Source organism: Haliotis rufescens, unplaced genomic scaffold (assembly GCF_023055435.1).
Source record: "Haliotis rufescens isolate VD_foot unplaced genomic scaffold, xgHalRufe1.0.p SCAF_18, whole genome shotgun sequence".
Classification (NCBI taxonomy): Eukaryota; Metazoa; Mollusca; class Gastropoda; order Lepetellida; family Haliotidae; genus Haliotis; species Haliotis rufescens.
The window spans coordinates 13,977,983-13,995,517 of record NW_025963868.1 but is presented as its reverse complement, the minus strand read 5'-3'; the positions used below and the strand labels follow the sequence as shown (position 1 = coordinate 13,995,517).

Genomic DNA, 17,535 nt, shown 5'->3' with positions numbered 1-17,535 from the left:
TAAATTGTGTACACTTTTGTTTGTGCATAATCATAATTTGTATTAATTCCATACTGGATTGGTGAAGTTAGAGGTGGCCCCAGCAGCATGAAAAAAAATTATGCCTAAAAACCTATGCATGAAAATAAGGCGACTGTATGCTGAAGCCCAACCAAAGAACATTGCTCAAAGATCTGACAAAAATGACCCCCCCCCCCCCCCCGCCCCCAATCAAGCTGCTAAGTACCAAAACAAAACTAAAAATGTGAGATCAGCAATAAATCAACATTTGTGGGGCATTGGCAGGGATATTGATATTGTAAGAGACAAATAGTTTTGACCAGCCAATAATCTTCTCGATTGGAAACTTCCATGTTTAAAATGTGCTTTCAAGACCAACGGAACATAAAGATATCATTCCAATGGCAGATTTACAACATTACCGGAGGAGTTCGGTCTAGATTGCCGTCGAGTTCGGACGAGTCTTTTTGCTTGTAAGCAAATTGTTCAGTGTCACAGAGCACACTTGTTTGTTTATGTTAGTTCCTGGTTTGGTTATTTGTGCATTCAAACTTTAATTTTATTTAGTGTTTGCTGATTGTTACAGTCGGCTGTTGGGGATTTTCCTCGGCAATGGCTGACAACAAAATTGCCTGCTTCAGGAAGGTAGCGAATCGGTCGTATTCCAAATGTAGTACTTCAATAAATGCTTGTGTTACAAAGCATCCAAATACTGCCCCTCCTCCTGTGTGGTCTGATCTTACATTAGTTTTTGATGAGCCATTTCAGGTCAAGTCAACCACTGTATCATTAAAGCCGAAGTAGATGAATATGATGACAGTTCAACGACCCTCTGTCAACTAATGCCCCCGCGTTACCGTTATTCATGGTACTTATCTTGATGTTGAGATGAGGGAAATTGAGGAAGAAGTAAAACCTGTTTTACCTCTGCTGTGGGATCTGCTGTGCTGTGACTCGTAGACCTGATAAAATTCGCACAGAATCTGTTCTACTCACATTTACAGGTCAGTCCTTGCCAGGTCATGTTGCCATTTTCTTCAAGAGATTTCCAATCCGGATGTATACTCCTCCTGCTTTGGCTGCTTCAAATGTCAGTGCTTTGGAGATGTCTCTGCAAAGTGCAGGAGCACTCATCATGTGTGCGTTAAATGTGATGGGAAGCACAAATATACTATACCACAAAAGTTCCTGTGACATTGAATAAGATTTAATGCAGTTATGTTTTTTACCAAATCTGAAATAATTTCGGTTGGCAATAGATAAAAGACTCATGTAAGTGTTCAAATGGTTTAATTTGACATATTGACTTCAGAAAATGCGTGATTTCATAAAAAACATGAACATGCCAAAATATCAAATTGCAAATCAATAGCGTGTGTGTCCGCCTCTGGTTGCGATGCAAGCAAAACATCTTCGTCTCATGGAATGGACCAGGCGTCGCACAAAGTCCTGTGGGAAATCTGTCCATATCTGCTGGAGCATGTTTCGAAGTTACTGGAGTGTCTGTGGAACACGTGGTTGACGTCGATGGCGCCGATCTATCTCTTCCCACATGTGCTCGATTGGTGAGAGATCAGGGGAGCGAGCCGGCCAGGGGATGACATTCATGTTGTTTTGTTGAAGAGAATCCTGTACAAGTCGAGCAATATGAAGCCGGGCGTTGTCATGTAGAAAGGTAAAGCCATGACGACGCAAAAACGTTAGAACAGGGCCGATGATCTCATCGCGGTAGCGCTGTCCATTGAGATTTCCATCTACCACTATCAAACGGGTCTTCTGTCTTGCTGTAATCCCACCCAATACCATAACGCGGCCGCCCCCGAACCAATCTTCTTCCATGACAATGATATACGTAACGTTCACCTCGACGTCGGTACACTCGCTGTGGCTGAGGTGAAAACTAGACTGTCAGTGAATAGAACTTGCATGGCTGTCCAGCGTAGACGCTGTCTACACCACTGTCGACGTGCTTGACGGTGGTTTCCCGTCAAAATGGGACGTCTGGCGGGTCTTCTGGCGACAATCCCTACACATCTGAGGCGACGACGTACGGTTTGTGAAGATATTCGGCGAAGGCCAGGGATGCTTCTTGCAGTCACTGTTGCTGGCTGGAATCGATTTCGTAGGTGTGTTGTTTGAAACCAGTTGTCTTGTCGATTATTGGTTATGTGTGGCCTGCCACTCCGAGGATGGTCTCTGACTACATTCGTCTGTTGCCAACGTTGCCATAAACACCAAATGGTGTTTCTGTGGACGTTAATTTGTCTTGCAACATCACGTTGACTCGACCCTGCTTCAAGCATACCAATGGCTCGAAGACGCTCATTTTCGGACAGGCGTGGTATTTCGTAATGTCGAATACTTGCGTAATTTTGTTGTTTTTCTGAGTGGTTGTCAGCACGATGCTAAACAATGCATATGGAATCCCGTTAACGCACATGTTTTTGTACCCATTCTTGGGTAGTGAAATGCATGGAGCTTGCATAAAAGTCAACTTTTGCATGGAATGCACGCTTTTCTGTAGCAGTTGCGTTTTTGTGACTTGATTCCATACATGTACTACAATATTGAAAACCAAACTTTACTTGTTTGAGAAATACACACAAATATTGGTGTCACAGGAACTTTTATTGTTGAGTTTATGACGAGTTCAATGAAAGTTCTCTTAAATGTAAGAACTGTAGTGGTGCTTAACTCTGCTGCATACAAAGGCTGTATTAAATACCAGGAAGCGATCCAGCTCCAGAAAGTCAAAGTTGAGGGTAAACTGGCGTATTCTCAGGCTGTTAGTAAGGTACGTGGAGATTTAGATATTGTTCATGATCAGGTTCCAACAGTCCATAAACAACCACCAACAGCTAAAACAGGCCTGTGAAGATCCGGGGTAGAAAAGGTCTTCAGCAATCCATGCTTGTGGTAAGAGGCGACTAATGGGATCAGCTGATCAGGCTCGTTGACTTGGTTGATGCATATCATCAATATAGCAGACAATCGTAAAATATTGTGTGTTGATTATAATAGTCATAGTCCATTGTGGGGAGCTAGTAAGTTGGATGCTGGAGGTAAAGCCATTGAGACACCCCTTGACGAAAAGAATCTTTTCCTCCTTAATGATGGTTCTATGACCCAACGCTATGATTTGGCTTCTGCTTCATTTTCGACCCTGGATTTGACCATTGTCATTTCACAACTGGCTCCACATTGTGATTGGGAAGTGTATTTGCAGGATCCATTTAGCAGTGACCATTATCCTGTGTTTACCAACCTTAAACTTGACCCAATCGCTGAGCTGAGGCATACAGCTCAGCGGTGGATTTTCTCTAAAGCTGACTGGTCTGCATTTACTGCTTTGTGCTCTGACACTATCACACCTGCTACATACAGCAGTTTCACAAATGCTTTGTTTCTAATATTATTGATGCTGCCAATAGATTCTTAGACAGAAGTTCTGGTAAACGTCCTCTTAAACTGCCTGTTTGTTGGATGACAGATGACGATCAGCACATGATGCTAAGTAGAGGGCAAAGACAACTGTTGAAAATTTACCATCTGATTTAATCGAATATAGGCGCACTTCCGCATACCTAAAAAGAACTATTACTGAAGCAAAACGTTCGACTTGGGCTGATTATACCAGTTCTATCAATACAAGTATGGAGAAAAATGATAAAGATTTCTGGTTGTTGACTGATTACGACTGAATGTTTAGTTCTCAGCTATATCTGGATGTAAAAATACTTCTCCAGTTGATAACTCATTGTGTTATGACATTTTAAATCATCTCCCACTTATCAGCCTTGAAACTATGCTTTTACTTTTTAATACGATTTGTTTGAAGGCAAACTTCCCTTTTCCAGTTCCAAAGCCTGGTAAAGATCCTACTGAAGTCACATCCTACACACCTATTGCTCTTACCTCTAACATGTGTAAAATAATGGAGAGATTGGTTAATAACTGTATAGTTTACTTCAGGGTAAAGAACCATCTCTTTTTAGATGTTCAATCAGGCTTTCCGAAAAACAGCTCTTGTGCTGATCATTTAGTGCGACTTGAAACTGACATTAAAAAGGCACTAAGTAGCACTGAATATTTAATGGTTGTTTTCATGGACATTGAAAAAGCCTAAAACATGTTGTGGAGGGAAGGTTTGGTGACAAAACTGTGTAAGATTGTGGACGTATGCTTGATTGGAACTTCGCTGTCGGATATTTACATATTAGAGAATGGAACACCTCAAGGAACTTTGATCAGCCCAACATTATTTAATGTCATGCTTAATGATTTGGAAACATCAGTTTGCAGATGATGGAGCTTTGTGGAAAAGGTCCGGAAATTTTGACACTGCCTTTACAGGCGTTCAACAATCTCTCTATCTTGTACAGATTTGGTCAGGTAGCCTAGTTGTTAAAGCGTCACGCCAAAGACCCGGGTTCCATTTCCGACATGGGTACAATGTGTGAAGCCCATTTCTGGTGGCCCAGAAATTATTTCCAAACATTTTGACTTGAAATATTTTTTGGGAAAAGTAAATTTGTGTCAGATACTGATCTGTAAATCTTGCTAAAACAATAGGTTAATTATTTTTCTACAAGTTTTGACAAAACACTCATGCGTATCATGTCAGATAGAACAAAGAACATTCTTTTCATACAAAATATGTTATGTTATATGCCATAAAGATTTGAAAGATTTTGGGGGATTTTGACACAGTACACATAAGCCCCTTATAAAAGAAGCGACATTCAGAAGTTCTGAGTTACCATTCACGTATGGGAAAAAGTGGACACTGTTTATTTGCAAGTCATTTTTGGAAAAGTCAAGGCCTGTCAAGTTACTGTTTTGTTATTTAAGATGGTCAAAATACATTTTTTAATTAAAGTTTTATTTTGCTGTCGGTTGACTATAAGTGTGCGACTCTTTGAGGAATGAATGACATGGCAAGGTTGTTAAATGAAAAAAGGAATATGTTCTGCAATCTGAAATATTTGGAAAACTCCAGGTGTTCTCACTTAATTTAACACACAACTGATAAAGGTAAGCATGTCGTCCCTTTAGAACGATAAACAAGCACAACCAGTCCTAGTTAGATATAAAGTAGCATATAAATATCAAACAGCTCAATTCGTCCTCAGTGAAGATTCCAGCTTTTGTCAAATACTTGAGGCATTCATCGAGAAGTATGATCAAAATATTGATACTACTGTTGTCACTCCAAGGAATAGTCCATTCAAAGAAGAATATTTTGTTTTTGGTTTCAGATGATTTGAGACCCAATCTTGGTGCCTACGACGGACCAGATATGCCATCTCCTGTTCATCCACCGATGTACACACCAAATATTGATGCGCTTGCTGCTAGATCCCTCCTCTTAAAGCGAGCTTATGTCTCAGTGGCTGTATGCAGTCCCAGCAGGACGGCCCTCTTGACCAGCAGGCGCCCTGACACAAGCCACATTTGGCGCATCGGACCTTACTTCCGTCAGTACGGAGGTAATTTCACTACATTGCCAGAGTATTTTAAACAAAACGGGTATAGGACCATCGGAATGGGGAAAGTGTTTCATCCAGGACCATCCTCCGGAAATGACGATCCTGTTTCATGGACAGATCCGTACACTCAAGCTATCGATGATTACAAACCTAACGATCTTCTTATTGAAGCAGTCTCAGAGGAAAGAGCTAAAGCGCGACCACTCCAGGATCAGCTTCTTGCTGAGTATGCCATTCAGGCACTAAAGGAGGTGGCCCCCAAAGCTAAGTCAGGTGAGAAAAATTTCTTTCTGGCTGTGGGGTTCCGTAAACCCCATGTTCCCTGGAACTTCCCTGCACGCTTTTTGGATTACTATCCTCTGGAAAGTCTGAGGCTACCACCAAATTATTATGCTCCAGTAGGAATGCCTGCTATTGCTTGGCATGATTTCATTAATCTGACTAGTTATAAAGATATGGAACCCTACCACTTGATGCCACATGTTGGTAGCATCAACTTTACCTTTCCGAAAACAATTACTCTTGAGATGCGACAAGCTTATTACAGCTGTATAAGCTATATGGATCACGAACTTGGTAGGGTCATTGACGAACTGGATAACTTGGGCCTGACTAATAATACAATAATATCGTTCTGGGGTGACCATGGGTGGCAGTTAGGGGAACATGCTGAATGGCAGAAGGAGACGAATTTTGAAGATGCTGTCCATGCTCCTATGATGATTCATGTCCCAGGTGTTACTGATCAAGGTGTTGTCACTGAGAAACTGACAGAATTTGTTGATCTATACCCTACCCTCGTTGAGGCTGCAGGACTTCCAAAAATTCAGCAGTGTCCACCAGACTCCCAGAATGTCAGTCTCTGCACAGAGGGTACAAGCATGATGCCACTTATGACAAACCCGACACTGGGTGCTTGGAAAACTGCCGCATTCTCTCAGTACCCCAGAAAAGGTGACCCACTTGATAATGACGTAGTTATGGGTTACAGCATGAGGACAGACATGTATCGATACACAGAGTGGATCAATTTCACGGGCACGCCCATCTTTAAACCGATGTGGGACCAGCTAGAGGGAGTTGAACTCTATGATCATACAAAAGACCCAGAAGAGAACTGGAATCGAGCAGATGATCCCGCTTACAAAGACGTCAGGGTCGAGTTGTCCAGGAACCTGCAGTTGGGCTGGAGAGGAGCTCTACCCAACAGACGTGTCTGAGGTCGCCAACACCACCTGTAACCACATTTACTGTTGAAAACATCTTGAGATATAAATGATCATAATGCAAAGAAGATGTAGTTTATTCATTTTGTTTCCGACCCCGTAGAACGGGACTTCGGACAACCCATGCTTGCCGTAAAAGGCGACTATGCTTGTCGTTAAAGGCGACTAACGGGATCGGGTGGTCAGGCTCGCTGACTTGGTTGATGCATGTCATCGTATCCCAATTGCGTAGATCGATGCTCATGATGTGTCACTGGATTATCTCGTCCAGACTCGATTATTTACAGACCGCCGTCGTATAGCTGGAATATTGCTGAGTGCGGCGTTAAACATCAACAAACAAACATTTTGTTCCCATTTACATTTAAGACAGACAGACAGACAATTTATTCAATAAAAGGCCACTGGCCCAAAATACATACATATGCAGGAATACATAAAGCCTGCGCAAAATGACATATTTACAAACTGGGAAAATTAACATTATTTACATTTAAAAAAAATATTTTTTTATACTTATTCGCAGTGGATTATTTACTATTTACCCTAAGTTGATGAGCTTTGGTAAGAAAAATAGATATTTTATATAAGGTATCATATGCATCTGAGGAAATAATAGAGATAAAGTTATGCTGAAGGTTAGAGGTAATATATTTATCTAAAAGTGCATTACGAAGGGAGCTGTAGGATTCACAAATTAATAATACATGATATTCATTTTTAATAAAGTACTCATTTTTAGATAGACAGAGAGAGCAGAGTCTTTCTTCATATGGTGTGGCATGGTATCTTCAAGTATTTACTGCTATTGGAAAGTAACTGCATCTGAAGCGTGATAAAATCATTTTTAAGTGAGATGGAAGTGTTGAATTTAAGTAATATTCAACATTTAGTAGCGATTTAAAATGTTTATAGGAATAAGAGTCAGATAAACTGTTCATATTTACACTCTATGCTTGCTGTAAGTTGCCAAATAGTCTCTGTTTAAACATGGAAATAAAAACATTTTATCCCCAACTTCTTGTGCTATCCATGCATATCCAAATCCAAATCTGAATAAAATATTTTTAATGTGTGTGGCCCAGGTGGTGCGACCTGAATCATCCAGAACAGCTAGCATCTTGTAACACTGATATGGTAGTCTCTCAGGGCTCAGTTGTATCAACCTGCACCAGTACTTCACAGCTCTTGTCATATATGTAAGCTGTAAAGGAGCTCTACCACACTCACCAAGCACCCTCACATTACATGTATTTCTTGACACTTTAAGAACTGATTTGCACACCTTAACTTGAATATCCTCAATGATTTTGCTGTAATTAACACCCCAGATTTCAGAGCCATAGCACAGGATAGGAGTTACAATACTATCAATATTTTTGAATAAATCTTTGCATGGAATATCACCAAGTTTCTTCTGATACCTATTTATGGCAAACACAGCTTTGGAACTCTGAGCAGCTAAACATGTTTGAGCCTGGGTCCACACAAGTTTGGGGGTGAACATATTTCCTAAATATATGTAAAAGGAACAACATCAATGCTTTCACCATTATATGACCACTTTTCATAACTTCTTAGGGGACCACCATTTCTAAATACCATTACTTTTGTCTTCTTCAGATTGACTTTCATACCAGTTCATAAACAGAACAAGTGAAGAGCATCAATTTTCTTTTGTAGTTGAACTGCTGAATATGATACAGATGAAACATAATCTGCAAACATTATGGCAGAAACATTTTTAAAATCTTGTTATATAAAAACACCTTCTCCTCCGCAGTCTTCAAGTTGAATTAAAAGCTTGAATACATTGATGAAATTATGTTGAACAGTTTACCCTTGATCCCCGGAGAGCGGAAGGTGCGGGGTTCGATCCCCGGCCGCGTCATACCAAAAGACGTTAAAAGATGGTACTTGTTGTTACCCTGTCTGGCGCTCGGCATTTAGGGGCTAAAATAAGGACTGGTCGGCTCGGAGTCAGTATACTGTGTCTGAGTGGGGTATTCATGTTAAACCGCGGCATGGTATCTCCGTGAGCTAGCACTTTAAATCGGCATCAGTCCGGACTAGTACAAGCTGCCACACAAACACACACACGTACATGCACGTCGCTATATAAGTGCAATAATCTTGGACGCGACGTTGAACCCCATTTCACCTCACCTCACCTTTAAGTTTTCAAGTTCACTGTCCCACCAAGGTGCTTGACTGATCTGTCTAGATTTATTATGGGTTGAAGGAATACAGTAAAGTCTCTTGTTTATAGATGCTGCTTCTTGGTAGACATTCACAAGTCGACAGAGTGCAGTATTAACATCTGTTGAAATTATCTGTTCAATTTCATCTTTGAGGAGGTCATACAAGTCTTTAAACTTGGATTTAAAGACATCTTTATTATCTTCCTTCCATGGGTATTTGTACCAGGGATTGACTTCAAGTTCACTAAGCAGAGAATCATCATTGTTCTTGTTGACTTGTACATTACTGCAATCATTATGAGCAAAATTAAACCTGCAAAACACTGGGAAGTGATTTGACTCAAAGTCAGATATACATGGAATGAGGCTACGGGAAGCTATCATAAAGTCAACAGTACTTGCACCATTGTGTGTAATGCATGTATATTCACCTTGCTTGTCTCTGTTTACATTTCAGTTTGAATAGATATCGATTTACTTATAACATAGACACCATCGCGAAGTGTACCATCACAACTCACTCACATAGCATATCATCACAGCTCACTCGCTAAGTATATCACACGTCACTCGTTTATCACTACAGCTCACTTGCTAAGTATGTCATGACAGATCACACACTAAGTATGTATCATAACAACTCACTAATGTATATGATCTCAGCTATACTCAATAAACATGTCATCACAGTCGGGACATATGCGGCTACCCCAGTAACAGCACGACTTCCATTTTTTGAAGATTAGCAGCACTTGGTCGGATGAGAATGTTGCCTCGCAGGTTTTGAACTTAACAGCACACTTTCATTCTGCCAAACAAATGTGAGAGGGTCTAAAGGATGCATATGCTTGTGATTAATTTGTTGTGAAGTATATCGAAACACGCCAAGCAGTCCTGACATTCTCATAACACGTGTACAAAGTATGGACGTACTTACACCTGAACATTCCAGTGAAGGTGTAATCCTGTCTTGGAGTGTAATGCCACGTTGAATAATTCACAGGGATATGGGACGAAGCCCAGAGTGCCGCCTTGGCTCTGAGCAGCTAAGGGAGTCAACTCTTCACGCCTTGGTTGCAGAATACTCTATGGACTGTTGTGGCACCGTTCATGTTATGTTAGCCGTACAACAACTCCCGACACCCAACGAATGCATTGGCCTCCGATGTACTGTCTATGAGGCGGAGTTGCCACAAAACACGTGTCTCTCCATACGTATTATACAGCAACGCAAGAGGCCAAGAAAAATCTATCAAAGTTTCTGGGTATCTCGTTTCGCTCTCTTTTCAATTTCAAGTTAGACCGCTGGAAACATGTACTTTATTTGTATGTTGTTCTCACAGGCTTTAGGATCGCGTCAGTGGTGAGTCTCTCTCTCTCTCTCTCTCTCTCTCTCTCTCTCTCTCTCCCTCTCTCTCTGTGTATGGTATCTCAGTGGGTAAGCACTATAAAACCGAGATACGCCTGGACCTGTACCAGCAGCAAAACACGCACACGCACACGCACACGCACACGCACACGCACACGCACATACACGAGCATGTACTATAAAACCAATTTCACGTCACCAAAACTAATATGGGGAATTAATCCTGTTACGGCAGACATGGGTTCCTGAAGACCTATTCTACCTATCGACAGATAAGTAACACTTAATTCGTAATTATGCTACATTCTTATTAATACCTCACACTCATATACTATTTCCATTTTACGAAAATGGATTTGACGTGATTGTGGTGGAAGCATTTTGACGAGATTAGCCATTTCAATTGCCTTTGCATATGCGTGTCGAACGGAGGAGAGACGGCTTGGGTCAAGGATCTCATAAGGTGGTGTGTGTAACTCCAAATTCGGGTCTCACACACACACACACACACACACACACTTTGCTTTGTTGTTTAACGACGCACTCAGCAATATTCCAGCTATATGACGGCGGTCTGTAAATAATCGAGTCTGGACCAGACAATCCAGTGATTAATATCATGAACATCGATCCACGCAATCGGGATCGATGACATGCATCAAACCAAGTCAGTGAGCCTGACCACCCGATCCCGTTAGTCGCATTTTACGACAAGCAGAGTCACCTTTTACGGCAAGCATGGGTTGCTGAAGACCTATTCTACACCGGATCTTCACGGGTGTCTCACACACACAAACACACACACACACACACACACACACACACACACACGGGTGCCATGAACATTGCTAAATTCAAGCGCTCTCGCCAAATTGGCCTATGTTTGCATTCCGCAAAAAATACACCTAACTACATGCACATACATTCCGCAAAACAAACCTTCGGTAAAGACCAAAAAATAACATTTACGTTTATATGTTCAGCTGTGAAACGTTGTAATAATAAGCAAGAAAACCCATAGATTTGTGTTTGATTTGAGTGCATCACAAATAAGCTTCATTGTTTTTATACTGTTCCAAATTGATAGGACTTGATATGGTGAGTCAGTAAACAACTCTAAAATATCCTTTGTTATTTTCTTTAAAAAGACGTGGAATTGTGAAAGAAAATTGGGGTCATATCCTACGTGTACTTTATTTCATCGAAAATGATTTTTTATGAGAATTCCAGATCGAAAACATGACAAGGTGGTCATTTCGAGGCGGCCGCCATCTTTTTTCCAAAACCCGTACCAGTGCATATTTCCGATCTGGAGTCCTCACTGACTGTTCAGTTTCGATGAAATATACACACACGTGACTGATCATCTTCCCGAGGCAAGGGAGTTAACTGACTGTAAAAGTCCAACGTGATATTGCAGCCCCAGTACTCGCTGGTTGCCTTGAAGATTAAAGATAATCGGGTGGTCAGGTTTAGGCTTGCGGGACTTTCTTTTTGGTACTCAGTAATATTCCAGCTGTATGACTGCGGTCTGCAAATAATCGAATCTGGACCAGACAATCCAGGGATTGATGTCATGAGCATCGATCCTCGTAATATGGGATCGATGACATGCATCACCCAAGTCAGCGAGCCCGATCACCCGATCCCGTTAGTCGCCTTTTACGAACGATGACATGCTTCAACCAAATCAGCGAGCCTGACCACCCAATCCCGTTAGTCGCATCTCACGACAAGCATAGTTGCTTCTTAGGACGAGCATATTTTGGGACTTGGATGAATGGACGTCAGTGTGAATATCCTTTCCGAGTCCCCACGGGGACAGAGTAACAAAATGACGATTCAGAGAATTATTATTGACACTGACCTTTTTTTGTTGAAATTTTGATTTTGTAAGATGTGAAACGTGCAAAGGGCGGGGTGGGATGTTACTGAAATTATTAGTCACTGGATTGTCTGATCCAGACTCGATTATTTACGAGACAATGTGATTTTGCTGTTGAATGTTGGACGAAGTAATGTGGGGGCTGTTTGATATTTAGAAGGATTCGCTAGTGTTGTGTTCGCTTTTCCAAGGAAGCAAGATCACAATAAACTATCATTTGGATTTAGTTCGTTTCGGATATATCAGTGCCATTTTGCCATCAATTGTGTATTTAATGGTGTAGAGGCAGGAACAACACTATCCATGTCTTAGTCATGTGACATGTTATCTATTTCTCTGCCTGCGGGTGCGGCTTTGTATTTATAGAATGCACGAGATTCTCGTGCCTCACGTGCAACATGGTCGTGATATAACTCCGAACCTACAGAGTGCAGCATTTCACTGAACAATACGTCGTGGTTGACTGCAATTAACTTGATCATTTATTCACTTATGTTATAAATTCTTTGGAATTGGAACTAAACAAGAAGTCAGCGACGAATGTGTTCGGGGAAAGAGAGTACAGTGTTCGCTGAACGAGAATCAAACGGCGAGAATATCTGAAGCAGGCGACCGACGGAACAAATGAGTGAGTGTGGTTTTACGCCGCTTTAAGCAATATTCCAGCAATATCACGGCGGGGAACACCAGAAATTGGCTTCACACATAATGGGATTCGAACGCGGATCTTCGGCGTGTCGAGCGAACGCTTTAACCACTTGGCTACCCACGGAACAAATGAAAATCCAGAACGAGTCGGGTAACTGCCAGTCGACGTGTCACTTCTGTCAATCGATGAATGTCTAAAATCTTATGATTATATAGATATGTCTTTTGCAGAAATGTGTCAAGGTAAACACTTTGAAAGTGCTGCGCTGTAATCAGAAGCATTATTTGTTATTCATAAATGTTATCTTAACCCGTTGGGACCCGTTGGGATCCCAGCTGAGAATATAGGTCCTCAATCAATCTGCGCATGTCATAAGAGGCTCAGTGACCTGATCGTTGCGTGCCACGTGTCCCAATTGCGTGCACCGATGCTCATGTTGTCAATTACTGATTTGTCCATATGGTCCAAACTATTTACATACCGCCTCCATATAGTTGAAATATTGCTGAATGCGGCGTTAAACTACAAACAGACCCATCCAAAGTGAACTGACGCCAGACAAAGTCAGTGTAACATCGACACAGTACTCCTAATTTCGTACGTAGTGTTTATATCCTCTTCCTAGAAACGGATATGTTTACAACGACACACTAATGTGTGGCACGTACGCAGCAAATATCAGAGTTGAGAACAGCAGGTATGGGCGTCTTTTATCCCGCGGACTTATCAAGATCAGAGCCTCGTTTCCAGATTGTGGCCATTGCGGGCACATTGACCCTGGGAGCTATGCGATTATCACAGCTGATTCCATCATATGGCTGAAATATGATGCATTTGGTCTAGTGGGGATGACTGTTTCGGCGTAATTAGCAGCTGATTATTGTTGGTGATGACTGATACATTGGAACGTGTTTTACAGTGTTAAGATAACCTAATATTCCCGTACGGTGTCTACAAGGCAAATGTCTGAAGGCAATGGATGTATTAAAAGTTGTTTCTAATTCCAAGTGAGGCGACCCTCCTTCGCTTGTGAAGATCACTTATCCGTTCTGTACTCGATTATGGCCCAATCATGGTCGTGCTTGCAAACGATACCTTAGGTTACTTGATCCAGTATATCATCGAGGTCCAAGACCTGGAACACCTAATGACAGACTCTGCATTGAACCTGATGAACCGCCTCTTAAACAACGACGCATTAAACTATCTTTGTAATATATCTCAAAATTAGATTATATTCAAATGAGTCCAACACAGCATACAACTGTGTGTTTAGTCCACCTTGTGAGGGTATTTATAATGTGAAGTCCTCTCTTTTCCATCTCTTTGAATAAGAATTAAAGTTTTATTTTCTGGTGCTAATATTGAACTTGATTATATCTTTCTGCTTGCTGTCTTATCCAATTTGCAATAGATAAAGTCACAGGTGGACTTGACTTTCACACCACTAACGAAATCAGAAACTGAACCGTTCCAGTCTCAACAAGAATATAATCAGTTAAGAAGCATATATAATACTTATACATCAATATTCACAGATGGAGCCAAAGATGGTGAGACTACATTCGATAAACTGTAGCAAGCGAGGATACAGCTAAGTATAATAGCTGTGTACAATGTAGACCTGAAAAAGTCTATAAGGCAAGCATTATAATTTCTTGATTATACAAACGATAAGAACAAGTTGTCCCTATAAAGGACGGGCGTCCATAATTATAAGACTTGCCTATTGAACCCCAGGTCGCAAAGGTCTACAACCACAGGCATGGGGACTGATATCCTGGCCATCCTCGACAAACCTCTTCGCACTTTCTATCTCCAAAGATGCCTGATCTTGTGAAAGACATCAGCTACGTCCATCATAGACTTAGGGGTTGGGTGACATGGGGTTTAACGTCGCGTCCAAGATTATTGCACGTATATAGCGACGTGCATGTACGTGTGTGCGTTTGTACTAGTCCGGACTGATGCCGATTTATAGTGCTAGCTCACTGTGATACCATGCCACAGTTTTACATAAATACCCCACTCAGACACAGTATACTGACGCCGAGCCGACCAGTCCTTGTTTTAGCCCCTTAATGCCGAGCGCCAGACAGACAACAAGTATTGTAAGCATTTTAACCTTATAACAAGAACACCACTCACAATGAGGGCGTACATGAAATTCAAACCCAGTTGGTTGGTTTGGTTTGTTGTTTAACGCCGCACTCAGCAATATGCCAGCTACATATGTAAATAATCGAGTCTGGACCAGACAATCCAGTGATTAATATCATGCGCATCGATCCACGCAATTGGGATCGATGACATGCATCAACCAAGTCAGCGAGTCTGACCATCCCGATCCCGTTAGTCGCCTTTTACGACAAGCATAGTCGCCTTTTACGACAAGCATAGTCGCCTTTTACGACAAGCATGGGTTGCTGAAGACCTATTCAAACCCTGCATCATGAGCACTCTTCCCAGATTACCCGTCCACCCGCAAGTCATGCTCATGAAGGAAGCATGACATGTTTATGTACCATTGAAGAATTTACACTATTCACTCATATTTGCTGAAATAAATTGCACATAACGATAAAATATGCAACAAACGTTATTTACATAAAAATATAATCTCTCACTATTTTCGACAATGAATTGGATATAACGCCGCTTTAACAATAAGAAAGTTATCGATGCATCTTATAGCTTAAAACTATTCGGGAATCCTGGTTAGAATTGGTCCCCAGCAACCTATACTACAGTAACTCAAAAACTGGCTGAAAAACATCCGACAGATTAACAATAGTAATATCAAAGAATCGAGTGATCCTCTTTTCAGAGCTTTTGTCGTACGCGGCGGTTTAATGGAACCGGTTGTCAGACTCGAGCTGTAGGACACTAGATTCAAACTGGCGACTTCAATGCCAGACTACTCTTTGAAAAATATTTTGACACAGTTCTCGATTCAAATTTGGAAAACTTGGCAGGTCCTCCTATCGGCCATGGCAAGTCTATATACCTTTCCAAATATTTAACATATTGAAGCCAGAGATAGACGAGGACGAATCATTCGTACAGCCCGTAACTGTCGTCCGGAATACCTCGTGTTAACCTTTTCGAGGTTGCGTGATTTGAAAACACGTTCAGACTTTCACTGTCGTGACCTCGTATCCGAAGCTCTAATTGGTAGGATGAAAAGTCCTGTGACGTGACCTGTGATGGGATGTACTCATATCTATGTATAGGGATAGCGAGCACTAAGCTATGATTTTACTGAGATTGTCAACCATTATTATTGATATTTGCGTCCGAAATGTAATAAAAACTTCCTCCTATATATATCTGAAGCATCCTTCGAAATGATGTAACCATCTCACTCACACATTTCCCATATCATTTGTCTAAATCTTTGAAATCATAAACGAACTACCAATATAAGATGACAAATATCATCTGAATAATCGAGCACTTAAAATGACAAGTCAAAGGGCAACCAGTGGAGCCGGGTTTTTTTTAAAGAATATAACTCTGCATGAAATCGTTCGCGCCAGGTTCATACTTCACCAGATTGACTTTGACATATCACCTGCCACCATAAACACACAGTAACTAACACCTGTCTGCAGGTACGTCGTCCTGGAATGTATGCATCATGTATTTTAAGTTGTTTAGGTTACTTGGCCTTGAGAAGGATGCTGAATTCAGCTTCAGTAGCCAAAAACTGATAAAATCGACTGCCAACTCAAATTACACGTGCACTGATAGCGCCCCCTACTGTAGAATGTCGAATTATCACACGTCTTGGCCCGACGTCAACTCGTCAGTAGTCGGAAAAAAACATCTGACGAGTTAACCGTCGATAGTTGAACAGAAAAAGTATTGTTAAAACCACACACAAGTGATTTATTTCGGTTTCTGCGTGTGGTTAAGACGAAAATGAGTTATGGTTAAAAGTGTAACATGCTATTAAGGAAATATATTACTTGCTACTACAATGACCTACGTTTCTGGTTCAGTTTCAAAATGAAGATTATAACGGTAAAATACACATGCTACCATGGTAACTTGTTATTCTGAGGTTTCCAGCTGACTTTGATAGACTTTACCAATACCAGTCTCATTCAAGAACTGTGACGTTCAAACTGAAAATATATTGTTATATTGCAGTGTTATTTTTATTGTTGAACAATGATTGTCATTGTGCTACATTGTTTCTGTTGGGACTCGGTTTACGTTCCTTGCATTGTGTTTGGACGGTGATTAGTTGTCAGGAATGTAGAACTGTTTAATGTTAGCCTTTTTGAGGAAGTTACTATATTTATATGCCAGTGTCACATGTAAACTTCCGGAATACCGTGGACTGATGTAGAATATTCTGTAATGGCCTAGTGCCGCTGGACTGTTGATGGCACTGTGTAGAAATTTCCAGAAGTTAGTTAGACTGTATGTAATGGGACAAGAGAACATGCCTCTGAGATCCCTCACACTTTTCATTAAATCAAGGCCAGCTTTCGTGTGAAGATCACTCATCACCCCGGATTCCCTGCCTTGGCCTGTCCTGGAAGCTTGACCACCGCTGGGTGAATATACAATTATCACTGACTTTTGCTATCATGTATTATTTGATGTTGACCACTGCCATCATATTTTATACTGTTATTAAATATTGTACTATCACTAATTGTGTACTGCCAGTGTAATTGCTGTGCAGTTGTGCCCTTTGTAAAC

The 17,535-nt window shown here is 41.2% G+C and overlaps 1 protein-coding gene across 1 annotated transcript; it reads left to right on the top strand.

Moving 5' to 3' along the window:
• Nucleotides 1-5,545: 5,545 nt before the first annotated feature.
• LOC125381408 (iduronate 2-sulfatase-like) lies at nt 5,546-6,709 on the top strand. The gene has a single exon (XM_048397927.1). It carries the CDS (start codon nt 5,546-5,548, stop codon nt 6,707-6,709), a length of 1,164 nt encoding a protein of 387 aa, XP_048253884.1.
• The last annotated feature ends 10,826 nt before the right edge of the window (nt 6,710-17,535 follow it).